Source organism: Melanotaenia boesemani, chromosome 22 (genome assembly GCF_017639745.1).
Source record: "Melanotaenia boesemani isolate fMelBoe1 chromosome 22, fMelBoe1.pri, whole genome shotgun sequence".
Taxonomy (NCBI): domain Eukaryota; kingdom Metazoa; phylum Chordata; class Actinopteri; order Atheriniformes; family Melanotaeniidae; genus Melanotaenia; species Melanotaenia boesemani.
This window is the reverse complement of record NC_055703.1, coordinates 26,264,465-26,276,604: the sequence shown is the minus strand read 5'-3', so window position 1 is coordinate 26,276,604 and position 12,140 is coordinate 26,264,465. Positions and strand designations below refer to the sequence as shown.

The 12,140-nt window shown below is 44.8% G+C and overlaps 1 protein-coding gene across 4 annotated transcripts in view; it reads left to right on the top strand.

Moving 5' to 3' along the window:
- Window positions 1-12,140, top strand: part of LOC121633424 (T-lymphoma invasion and metastasis-inducing protein 2) — a 43,856-nt gene that overhangs the window by 21,496 nt on the left and 10,220 nt on the right. For 3 of the 4 annotated variants that reach the window (XM_041975428.1, XM_041975425.1, XM_041975426.1), the window contains 8 exons: window positions 2,825-2,984; window positions 3,996-5,051; window positions 5,980-6,457; window positions 6,732-6,904; window positions 8,118-8,342; window positions 8,621-8,806; window positions 8,890-9,036; window positions 11,953-12,018. In XM_041975428.1, coding sequence (XP_041831362.1) covers window positions 4,002-5,051; window positions 5,980-6,457; window positions 6,732-6,904; window positions 8,118-8,342; window positions 8,621-8,806; window positions 8,890-9,036; window positions 11,953-12,018 — 2,325 coding nt within the window. In that variant the 5' untranslated portion in view covers window positions 2,825-2,984; window positions 3,996-4,001. Of the gene's footprint in view, window positions 1-2,406; window positions 2,495-2,824; window positions 2,985-3,995; window positions 5,052-5,979; window positions 6,458-6,731; window positions 6,905-8,117; window positions 8,343-8,620; window positions 8,807-8,889; window positions 9,037-11,952; window positions 12,019-12,140 lie in introns of those variants that run through there. The other variant, XM_041975429.1, reaches the window with a different exon arrangement.

Genomic DNA, 12,140 nt, shown 5'->3' with positions numbered 1-12,140 from the left:
ACTCTGAACTCTGCTCGGCCCTCTGGTGGGACGCATGAAAGTCTGAGGGCAGTGACGTTTGAAACGGACATACATTTAGGAAGTGGTGCTCCTGTTTTTGATAAGCCCCGCCTCCTGCAGGGCCCAGTCTGCTCTGATTAGTCTAAATCAGCAGAATCTGACAGAACTCCCTATTTCTGCAGTCCCACATAGTCATGAAGTTGATACATGTTGATGTCATTAGCAGTCAGGTTAGTTAGGAGAATAACTACCTGCGATGACTTCATGTTTCTGTAGAAATTTTCTCTTTTTTTTTTTTGTAGTTCTGCTGCTTTCTTTCACCAGCGTGAACTTGCCCGTGTTTGTCGTTGTGGCTCCACCATCAGGGACCATCTGAGCCATGCAAAACATGCTGAACTCTGCCTGCTTTGATTTGCTCCCATGAAGCTCAGTGAGCAGGTGGCATTCCTCCATATGAATCCACGCTTCCATCTGCATTAATTACATCTTCTCAGCTCAGATCTGATGATTCTTTCTGGCTGACGGCCTCACGCCGGCCTGAGGGAGGGGGCGAGGAGGATGAGGAGGGTCTTTGTCTGTGGAGAATGGGAGGGGTCGCCCGTGGCGGGCGTCCTGCAAGCCGGCAGATGGCCGATGGGACAAACAGACAAAAGTGTGCAGCAGACTTTCTCCTTTCAGAACTTCAGCTCACAAAGCAGCACTGGCCCGAGGAGGAGGATGGAGGGGAGGGGGGGGGGGGGGTTAATGATGGGTGAGGGTCTGCTGCACTCACATAGGCCTTCACTGAGGCTGCAGTCTGAGAGCGTATGCTCAGGTCCAAGAGAAGATCTGGTTTAATGACGCCTGTGGTGGAGTTCTGACAGCTTCCTCTGAGTTTTCTGGTCCTTCCAGTGGAGGATGTTCTCTGTGTGGACTGATATCGTGTCTGAGAGGAAGCTTTTCATTCATCACATCACATTCCCTTCATGGCTGCAGCTGAAGTTTATTGTCCCAACTAAGTGACTGATCTGATAAAATGTCAGAAAGTTGTTAAAAATGGCCGACTCCACTGGAATTCTCACCACCGCTGCACATCAACATTGAAATTTTTAGGATTTTCCACCCAGTTACCCCCGTCTGATTTACCATTTACCATCTGATGTTGATCAAACTAAAGCTGAAATAAAAAATGTCAAATAAAATCATATAAACGGTGTCACTGCAGCTGTCCAGGTTTCTTCCTTCCTGTTGTGTCTTGGTGAAAGAGGTCAGAGGTCAGTGATGCGTTCGGGGGTCAGCGGTTCTTTGTGTCATTGTGCTGCTGTCGACTCCTCCTCCTCCTCGGCTCCACCCCGCTCCTTCCTCCTCTGGGACCGGATGGGCGTCACCTGCAGAAGCGAACTGCTGGCGAACGCTGAACCAGGAGCCCGACCTGACCTCTGACCTCTGCAGCTCGCTAAAGGAAGTTTTATAAAGCTCTGATGAGTTCTTGTTGAGATGTTTGATCCTTTAAATTCAGAAACACAACAGTGATTCTGATAGTTTCTGCTTTTCTTCACTCAGAGCTTAGAAATATTTCATTTTCCACATGTCACATGTTCAGTTTGAGTCAGCTGTTTTACTAAAACTAAGGTGGAATTTAAAGTGTGAATACTCTGATTAACGAGGAAGAAACTGGTTTGAGAGGAAACCAGTGACATTCTTAGTCATGGATAACTGAGACCTTCAGCTCATTGAATAAATTCTACTTATATTTTTTTCTTTCTACTTCATTCAGGCGTTTCTTATGAAATCTGATGTGTTTAATGTTCAGATCTTGTCTGATTCAAACGTTTCTCCTTTGTTTTTCTGCTGAAGTCACTTAAAGAGAAAATGTTTGAGCCACATTTTCTTTTTTCCTGAGCTCATGGATGTTTTTATACCCTGACCAGTGTCATTATGATGGATGTGTTTATTCTTTCGCTGTATTTGTTTCCTGGTCATTTTTAGAACATTTCAACTTGGATCACTGATCACAGTTTGAAGCTGAGTTGACTTTCCACCATTTCTGTTGCAGTATTGGCTTTATTTATTTATTTTTTTCTTCTTTTTTTTTTTCTTTAGATCAAATCTCTCAGAAGTGTGTTAGTCTTGCAGGTGGTTATCACTCGTGTTAATCTGTGTCAGTGTAGCTCTGCAGAGTGTCTGATTGTTTTATTTTTTAGAGTCAGAGCAGAGTTGGTGTGTTTGAGAAGAGAAACAGATCTAAGGCTGTAAATGGACGTGAGCCAGGAGACTTTTTTTTAAGATTTAAAATGACCACCTGTCAGAGTTTGGTAGTAAAGGTAGGTCACTTTTTTTTATCCAGTTATTAGTCAGAGCCATTTAACTTTTTCCTTTTCCCCCTGCATTTCCCTCAGCGAGTCGGGCTGTGATGATCATTAGATTCCTCCATCAGTCCTCCATGCTCAGTCGAGATTCAGTGTCAGTGCTTTAACTCAGTTTTCTTCCAGGACGTTTTCTCATATTGTCTCAGGTTTGTAAATGAGCCACTTAGCTTCAGGAGCAGTGATGGTTTTTTGTAGATGATTAACTTCAGGCTTTGCAACCTGATGATGTCTGATGAGCTCCTGCAGATTCACGTTTGGCAGCAGGGAAACAACGAACGGGAGAAAAGGAGGAGAAAATTGCTCAGCATTCCAGAAAACCAAAATAAACAGAAAAGCGAGTAGGTCTGGTTTCAGAAAAGAAACGTCATGGAAGAGCTCTGCTGAGGAAGAGGAGGGAGGGAGGGGGGTCGTACAAAAGGAAAGTCTGTGTGCTGAAGCTGATGAAGCCCCTCCTTCCCTCTGTTCTCCCCCAACAGATGAGCTGGTGTGAAGAGCGGGCAGAACGACATAGACGAGCACAGAGAGAGAGAGGGAGCAGCTGGAAGCAACAGCGAGCTTCAGCAGTGAGGAGAGAGGAAGAGGAGGCAGCAGGACGAAGCATGAAGGAGCTTCTGAGGATCTGAGGAGCACAAATCGGTAAAACTGAGGAACTGATGAGGTTGGATTAGTTTCTGACACGATTAATCTGGTCAAAGTTTTGTTTTCAGATCATCTGATTGATTTTCTCCCACTGCATGTTTTACATTTTCATTACTAGATGTGATGTTTGCAGCTAAAGCAACAGAGGAAATAAAGTTGTTTATAAGAAAATAACATGGAACAAAAAAACTAAAAACAATTTAATATTGACAGATGTTTCATTTATGATGAAAAGGAATCAGAGAGAAGATGTGACAGCAGCACAGAAGAAGATAAAGTACTTGGATCGATTTAATTCTCAGTTATACTCATATATATACTATTTTAACTGTGGTAGTTGCTGTTTGTTGGAAATGGTTTTTCCAGGTTTGGACAACAAAATGTTGTTTGAGAAATCAAAAATTTACATTATCAAAACAACAATGCAAGCAGTGTTTTCTATTTGAATAAAAACATTTTAATGAATTAATTTGATAAATTCTTTATCTTATGCAAATTAAATAGGATTTATGGTGCGTTAGACTTGACTCGGAGGTTGGAAGTCGGATCTGGGAAATAGCCGCCATCTTTAATCAGTCAAGTTGGATATCCGACTTTCGGATATCTGACTTTCCAAGTCAGATATTTGGCTTCAAGAGGCATTCTTACTGCATTTACGAATGGGAATTTGGAAACTCCAAATCGTACAAATCGAATGCACCACTATACCCGTTTCGTATGTGGTGTTTTGTTAGCATTGATGACGTAATGTTATGTATGATACTTACGATGTCTGTAAGTTGTAGAGCTGATATCTAAAAGCCCAGGAGCGGATTTTTACCCCAGGCCTCATTCTTCATGAATCCAGCTGTGGTACTCGCTCAGTTGATGGTTGAGTCTGGAAGCAGAAAACATGAGAAAGTAAAGTTTTTATGAATCAGAATCGCTAAAAAGCCAAAGAGCAGGCCCCATGTTAACTGTCACTCAAACTGTCTCATGTTAATGATGTCATCTTCCCTGCTCCTCCAGGTTGCCATGGGAAACGCAGACAGTCACAGCAGCTTCATCTCCCCCATCAAACCCTCCTGCTCGCTCAGGTTTTCCTCCAGGAGGGAGGAGGTGCCTTCAGCTCGCAGCTGGTGGAGGAGCAGCAGCCAGGGCAGCTGCAGGAGCCGTGGGCGGAGCTACCAGAGCCAGTACGTTGCTGGAGCGCCCCACACCTCCTGGCGCTATGAGCATGCACCCAGAGGAAGGGAGGAGCGGGTGCAGGGCAGCTGCAGGGGTCAGTTTGAATACCGGGGGAGTGGTGGTGAGCGGGCATCTCTGGAGAGCGGTGGCAGCCCAAAGGTGCTGCTCAGCAAAGATGGCAGCATGAGGGTGGAGTTCACCAACGCCAGGGTGGTCCCAGCAGAGCCACAGGCACTGGCACCCAGTGCTGCTGTCGGCCCAGAACCGTCCCTCCGGACCAGCAAGGGCAGCTCGCTCAGCTCTGACGGCTCCTGGTACGACTCGCCGTGGGGCACCGGCGGCGAGCTGACGGACAGCGTGTTCATCTGCGGGCAGAGCGGCTACAACACCTGCTCCTCCACCCGCACTGAGGAGACCGCCACCAGCAGCAGCGGCTACAACACCTGCTCCTCTGCTCTGGTGGAGGACATGTCACCTACCTCCACCCACCTTCTCCACCCCACAGAGACTGCCACAGGCCACAACTCCTGCTCCTCCTCCGGTCACACCGAGGACAGCGGCATCGGGGACTCTGTGATCCTGCAGCCGGACCTCACGGACCTCATTTCACCCTGCAACGTCTACAGCAGCCACCACACGCTGGCTGCCTTCCCCACCGCACCAGAGCAGCTGGGCACCACCTCCTCTTCCTCACCACCAGGTGACATCATCCAGGAGGCAGAGGGTTTGATCAGAGATGTGGAGCAGCGCTACTCCTCCCACACGCTGCCCTGTCGCAAGGCCGAGCCTGTGAACTCTACCTCCACCGGGAACAACCGGAAAGACTTCCTGAAGAGCCGAATCAGACAGCTCAGTGACTGGACGGGAAGCCTGAGCAGGAAGAAGAGGAGGATCCAGGTAAGAGAGCAAGATGGAACATTCAATACAAAAAATATTTTATCATAAAACGTAAAAATGACAAGAACACAATCGACTGTTGCAAAAATTCACCAATAATCCTCTTTTAAATGTTTTTTTTTTTATTTATTTAATCATAAATAGTAAATACACGTCTGAAGGTAACAGCTGACAGAAGCTGATTAATTCTCATCAAACCTAAGGATGGTTGTATTTGTCAGCTTCATGCTCACGCTGGCAGCGATCAGTGGGTGGAGTTGCTTTCACTGTCTCGCCTTGTTTGTTTTCTGTGCAGCGTTTTCACACCCAGTTAACAGTAATGAAGCAGAAAACTGTGGTCAGTAAAACCAACTCATAAACTCCTTAAAAGCAAATTTAGCAAACAGCTACAGCAAATAAAAGCAGCAGGAGGAAGAACGACACTGACAGAGCAGGTCTGGGAAGCCACCAGACTCTATTAATAAATTCTATTAAAATAAAGCAAATGTATTTCTGTAATTATCAGTTTAATGATTTTTTTGTTTGTCTTAATTTAAACTGCATTATTCAATTTAAATTTTCATTGATTGATTTAGTCGTTTATTAACATTTTGTTGATATATTTTTTATCCATGAATCCATTTTGTTTTATTTTATTTAACTTTATTATATTTTATTTTATTTTAATTTAGTTTAAATTTATTTTTGATTTTAGTTTATTTACTAAAAATGATATATAATCTATTTTTACATTATACTGTATATACATTTTATGTTTAGAAACACATTTATTTGGCATTTAAATTTTTTTTTACCTATTCATGTTTTTTGTTTTATATTGAATTATGGCAGCCTTGGTGTTCCATACAGTTTACTGTTCATCAGATCCTAAACTGGTCCTGCTTCTAAAACTGAGTCCAGATAAAACTAGGGTTTGATTTCCCTGCAGGAGCCACACAGCAGCGACACAACTGATGTCTTTACCAGCGGACCGTCTGGACCGTCTGCCTCCAGCACATTGTGGTCCTGTAACCCACTCCACCAGCTGAACCAGAACCTGTTCCCTTCGGCCCACTGTGGCTCCTTCAGGAGCCTGAACCAGAACCAGACACAGAACAGTGATGCTCAACGCCAGAACATCTACGAAAACTTCATGCAGGAGCTTGAAACGGGCTGCAGCAGTACGGCTGACCGGACAGAGCCGTCAGAAGGAGACGGAGAGGAAGACGAGGGAGAGGAGGAGATGGATGGGGAGGTGGAGGTGCAAGGAGGAGCAGAGGAGGTGGATGTGCTGTTTGAGAAGGAGCAGGGTGTGGTACGAAGGGCAGGCTGGCTCTCCTTCAAAGCTCTTATCACTGTCAACAAGGACGGGAAGCTGGAGCTCGTCACCCGTCGCAGGTGGAGGCACTTCTGGGTGACTCTGAAGGGTGAGTCCCTCCACATGGACACAGACACCCGAAAAACTCTGATTCAATCTTCTCATATTTAACCTTCACACATGACTTTCATTTAAGGAGAAAGTGTGTCAGTGGCCGGTGTTTAGGACCAACATTTGAAAAGCCAAAAGTGTGAAAATTCCCCATTCGCATCAGCTGGTGCTGAAGATGTGTTGCATCCAGATGAAAAACCTCTTAAATCTGTAGCATGTTTCATGAAACTTAGAACACGATAAATAATGAATGAATGACTTCATCCCGTCAGGCTGCACTCTGCTGTTTTACGAGAGGTTTGGACGGAGCGGCGCCGAGCAGGAGCTGTCGCCTCGCTACGCTCTGCTGGCCGACGACAGCATCGTCCAGGCCGTCCCCGAACATCCCAGGAGGGAGCACGTCTTCTGTCTGAGCAACTCGTATGGAGACGTCTACCTGCTCCAGGTGAAACAGCTGCTCTGCTGCAGTCCTGAGGTGCCGGAGTGTCCCTGAAGGCACCACATAAAATGTTTTTGTTAGATACTGCTCTGCTGTGATATTTTTGGCATCATTTGAAGACTTTCTAGAAATGTTTCTTCTCATTCTTTAGCTTTAATTGTTGACTTCATCTCTTTTCCCATGATGCTCTCTGATTTCAGTCAGTCTGAATCAACGGGATGTGGATTCTCACCACATTCACTCTCCTTCATGAAGCATTTTAGGATTTTCTCTGCATCTGTAGTTGTGAGTTTTCCTCTGTGCCTTCGCAGAAAGCAGGACTTCAGGGGTCAGAGGTCACCGCGCTCTAAAAATAGATGTAACTTACTTCCTGCGTCCTCTCTGGCAGCGGCGATGACCTCTGATTTAACTAGAGAGCATTTATCTCTGTGATCTCCCTCTGGCTTTACGAGCTCGGGGAGATCTTTTACTCAGAGTAACTCTCACTGCTCTCAGTGAGTGTTTACCCACACACACACATAAATCACTGAGGAGGAGGAGGATGAAGGAACCATACAGAGGTGTGGAGGAGCTTTTCTCAGCTGAGGATGGAAGGGGGGGGGGGGGGGGGGGGGGCTGTTAATGGGAGTCACAACACAGCAAATTACTGCAACAAATGTTCCTTTTTACAGCGAGTAAATCCTCCTGAACACAAGCAGCTGTTGGTGTGAAGAAGCTGAAAAACATGTGTGTCCTGTTGGTAATTGACCCTTAAAACATTTTGCTCCATTTTGGTCCATCTGTTATTTCAATATAAAAATGCCTGTAGAATCTCAAATTTTTTAACCCCAGTCATTTAAAAGGAATGTATGAATAGATTTAGCAGCATAAAGACCGACCAGGAGAAGAAAGCAGAATTTATTACTAACAGAACTTTGTAGAAATAACACACAGATCAACAGTGACCAAACCTTTTCTCATCTCATCGTTCTCTCAAGTCTTGGCTTTCAGGAGAAAAATATTGTTATTGAAACAAACACACAACAGAAAATATTTAGGCAAGGCAAGTTTTTTTTTTACAGCAGAATACATTACAAGCAACAGAGTTTTACGGGTTAAAAACACCAACAAACATTAGAAAGAAGTTTCTGTAAAATGTGAAAATGATTTCATTCTTATTTCTCTCAGGTGTTATCTGCTGTGAGCAAACCTGAACTATGTCTGTTTCTGACCTGTCCAGGCCACCAACCAGACGGACCTGGAGAACTGGGTGACGGCCATCCACTCTGCGAGCGCCTCCCTGCTGGCCCGGCGGCAGGGGAAGGAGGACACGCTGCACCTGCTGCACTGCCAGACACGATCACTGCTGCACAAGATCGACATGGACGGGAAGATGAAGAAGATGGCCGAGCTGCAGCTGTCTGTCATCAAGGAGCAGAAGAACCGGAAGGCTGTGGAGAACCAGGTCAGGACCTGTGAAGTTCAGTAATCCTTTACCTGTTTTTATGATTCTGGATGAGATGCACCTCGGATCTGAACTCAAGCAGGTTAGCTGGTTTTAGTTCTGCTGTCGAACCAATTTTATTTCCCCAGTTAAATTTTTTAACTCAGAATTTTATGTTATTTCCAGACTATTAATTACCCAATGAAGAAAACCAGTCTCAGTTTGGCTCAGTCTCTGCAAACCTGATGTGGACTGGATGAATTTACACTGAGTGTTTATTAGTGTTTGTGTGTTTTCAGATCCAACAATGGGAGCAGAACCTTGAGAAACTGAACCTGGATCTGTTCAGACTCAGGTGTTACCTGGCCAGTCTGCAAGGTAGTGAACTTCCCAACCCCAAGAGCCTCCTGGCCGTGGCCAGCCGGCCTTCCAAGAGCATGCTGGGACGTCTGGGCGTCTTCTCCGTGTCCTCCTTCCACGCTCTGGTAAGAAGCTTTTCTCTGTCAAAGGGGTGAGGAACCTGCAGGACTTCTTCACTTCCTTCTCTGACTGTGAATCTGTCATGCAGGTGTGCAGTCGGGAGGAGGCGGCGTTGTGGCAGCGCTGTCGGTCTCTGACGGGAGGAAGCGGAAGGAGGAGAGGCCTTCCATCTTCTCTGAAGGTCCTGAATGGGCTGGACAGGCACAGACGGAATGGAAAAAACTTCGATCTCCAGGTAATAGACCTCACCACTCACTGCACAACACGCATCTAAAGAAATAATCTTTTCTCTGTGCTAGCACCCGTCTTCATGAGGCCTTTTTCAGGCCTGTCTTCATGTTTTTCCTGCTGGAATCTCCCAGCTGAAGTTCCCATCATTCTTGGCTCCTGACGGCCCCTCCTGATAAACAGCCAGTTATTTTAAGGACCATGAGAGTCTGTGGTTTGGAGAGCGGAGGATAAATCTGTCTACAGCTGACCGTCTGTTTTGGCTCAGCTTCTGTTCAAACATTGCGACACGCGCCTGCTGTTTACACTGAGACTGAGAGAAAGTCCACTTCACAGATTTTACAGAACCAGCAGCAGGTTTGGTCTCAATGTTTCCTCCTGCAGACAAACTCAGTTCAGTTTGGAATATTTCTTTTTTCTGCTGCTGCACAGTTCAGCTCCACTCAGTTTGTATTTTAAATCATTTTACAGAAAACTGAGCTCTTCAACTTAACATCTTTATATTCATATATTCATATTTTCACCATCTTTCCTGTTGGGATTTGAAGTTTTATATATAAATTAAATAAATACAAGTGAAATAAAAGTTTTATTTGAAGCATTGTCTGAAGAACTTTGCAAAGCTGCCGCAGTTCTTCCTGTTTATTATTTATAAATCCATTATCAATACCACCTCAACCAAAAAACACACCGTGTTTAACTGAATGATGCTGCATCCCATCTCTCCAGATGCAGCATCCATGACAGCTGTTTTTTCTGGCAATTCTGGCACCCTTCTCATTTTTTGCCTGTATAAAACAAAGACTGACCTGGACCCGTCCCTGAAAAAAACGAGGCTTGTGTGACCATGGTTGGTGGTTGGAGGGCTGATGGTGGACTCTGAGGCAGGAGCTTCTTCCACAGTCTGTTTTCAGTTGTTCTGTTTTGTTTCATCACCAAATAACTTGGGGTTGGGAAAAAAAAAATCCATCTTTGGCTTAAAACCCACACCCAGCAGGTTCCCAACAAGCATCAGCGTGGGAAACACTGAGCTTAAGGCTGTTAGATACTCCACGAGAAATTTGTTCTTGTTCTCAAGGCCACGAGAACAAAATGACGTTATTTTGCTCTTGCGGACATGAACGGGGACAGATTGCAGCTTGTTCTCGACACATCGGCTGAGCAGAACTTTCTGTGAGGCTCCTAGAAGTATTGTGTGATTGTTCGGATATTTAACGTTGTTAACGGAGAAAAGAATGAAACAGAAATTTGTGGCTTCCGCATTTCCCCTGATGCAATGTTGAACGGATACCTTTAATGAGCAGCTGATCGAGGTGGTGAGAAAGTACATGTGGAATTTAAAGACACAGAGAATGAAATGACCGGACCAATGCAAACTTTGTTCTTTTGGTCTCAAGAACAAGAACAAAGTTCTTGCTTCTCGCGGAGTATGTAACAAGCTTAAATCTGGATAATAGGATAGTTCCTCTTCCTCTTTCTCCAAAAGAAGATGACGAAGAGTCTCATTGTGTTTATATTTTGTTCCAAAGAGACCAAAGAATCCAAAAGGACAGTCTAAAGCTTTTTCTGTCATTTCTTGTGATCGCTGAATCAGGTTCTGCTGAAAACTCTGATAACTGAAGGCTGAAGTCTCATCTAACTACTAGCATTCCAGTTTGTTGTGGAGATTTAGTCTCATGATGGAAAGTGATGGATGTTGGCGAGCAGAGCTGACTCAGACACAGCTCTGGATCTCTGAGGTACATGTGGAGATGATAGTTGCCGTCGGCTCTGCAGGAAACAAACAGCTGCTGTGATCTAACAGACCCACTTCACAGTTCCCGGACCTCACCGCCTCCACTCCACGCCGAGCCGGGAGGTTCTTCCTGTAAAAAGCAGCTTTCCTTCTACAGAACAAGGTTCCTCTTCACATCAGACCTTCCTGGATAAATGTTGGCGTAAACAGAATCACAATCAGCGTTGTAGGTTGTGCAGGAAGTAAACTTTAAAGTTTTCTAGTTTAAACATTATTGATCACAGACTGTAGCCATGGTAACCACTCAGTTATCGTTGTAAGACTGTTACGTGGTCGAACTGTGCTCATCACGGTTTTACTGTCTGCTGCTCCAAGGTCCAGCTTCAACCCTCCAAACTCTTCCCTTTCCATTCATTTCTCACACAGAACAGCTACAGATCAGCTGATATGTCGCCTGAAATCATCAATCGGATTAATTTTCCTAAAAAACAACTTCTAATGTCTTTTAAAGAGCCGCGGTTGAGATGACACACCTGCCGTTCACCCGTTAGAAACGCACCTGACTGACGGTGAAAGTGTGAGATTGTTGGTCTCAGCATCGTGTCACGGCAGGACCAAAGCTTTCTGAGGATGCAGATCCTGGAAACTGCACCAGCTGTTCCCAAATTCTTCATCGGAGATACGGAATTTAGCAAATACAGAACAAAAGAGTCGGGAAAGAAAGGAGTTGGTGTTTGTTTAGCTGTTGGAGAGCAGCCTGCTGGTGTGTGGACACAGAGGAGGTGGATTAAAAGCTTCGAGGGTCTTTTATTCTTCCTGAAGTCATTGTCCCTGAATGTTAATCCTCCACAGAGGCAGGAGATGACCCCCCCCTCCTCCTCTTCCACACCTCATCTCCACATGACCTCCACCTCCTTCCTGCTGCTCCTCTTTAACCTCCTGTCACCTCCTCCTGTGTGTCCTTTCTGTCCTGCTGCTTCTCTGCTTTTCTTCTTCTCTTTGCTCATCACATTAGTTTTAAATAAATTTCTGTCTTTTTTTACTTATCAGATCAAACATATATTATTTATGTATTTTTTTTATTTCAGTTTCAGTCTGGTCTCTGTTATTACTGCTGGTATTTTTCATGCTCTTCATAAATAGTGTTGAATAGAACTATAAAGTCTTCTTGTCTGTTTCTTCCTGCAGGATCTGGACTGTGAGCCCAAACAGAGGCAGGTGGCGCCCTCTGCAGGTTACACAGCTGTTCTGCAGGTGAGTTCAGGTCCTGAAACCTGAAAGTTTAACAACTCCACAGACTTTTTATTTAACCCTGTTCAGTTTTTAATAACATTTATCAAAATACAAAACTAACAATGAATTATGTGTTCTTTTAA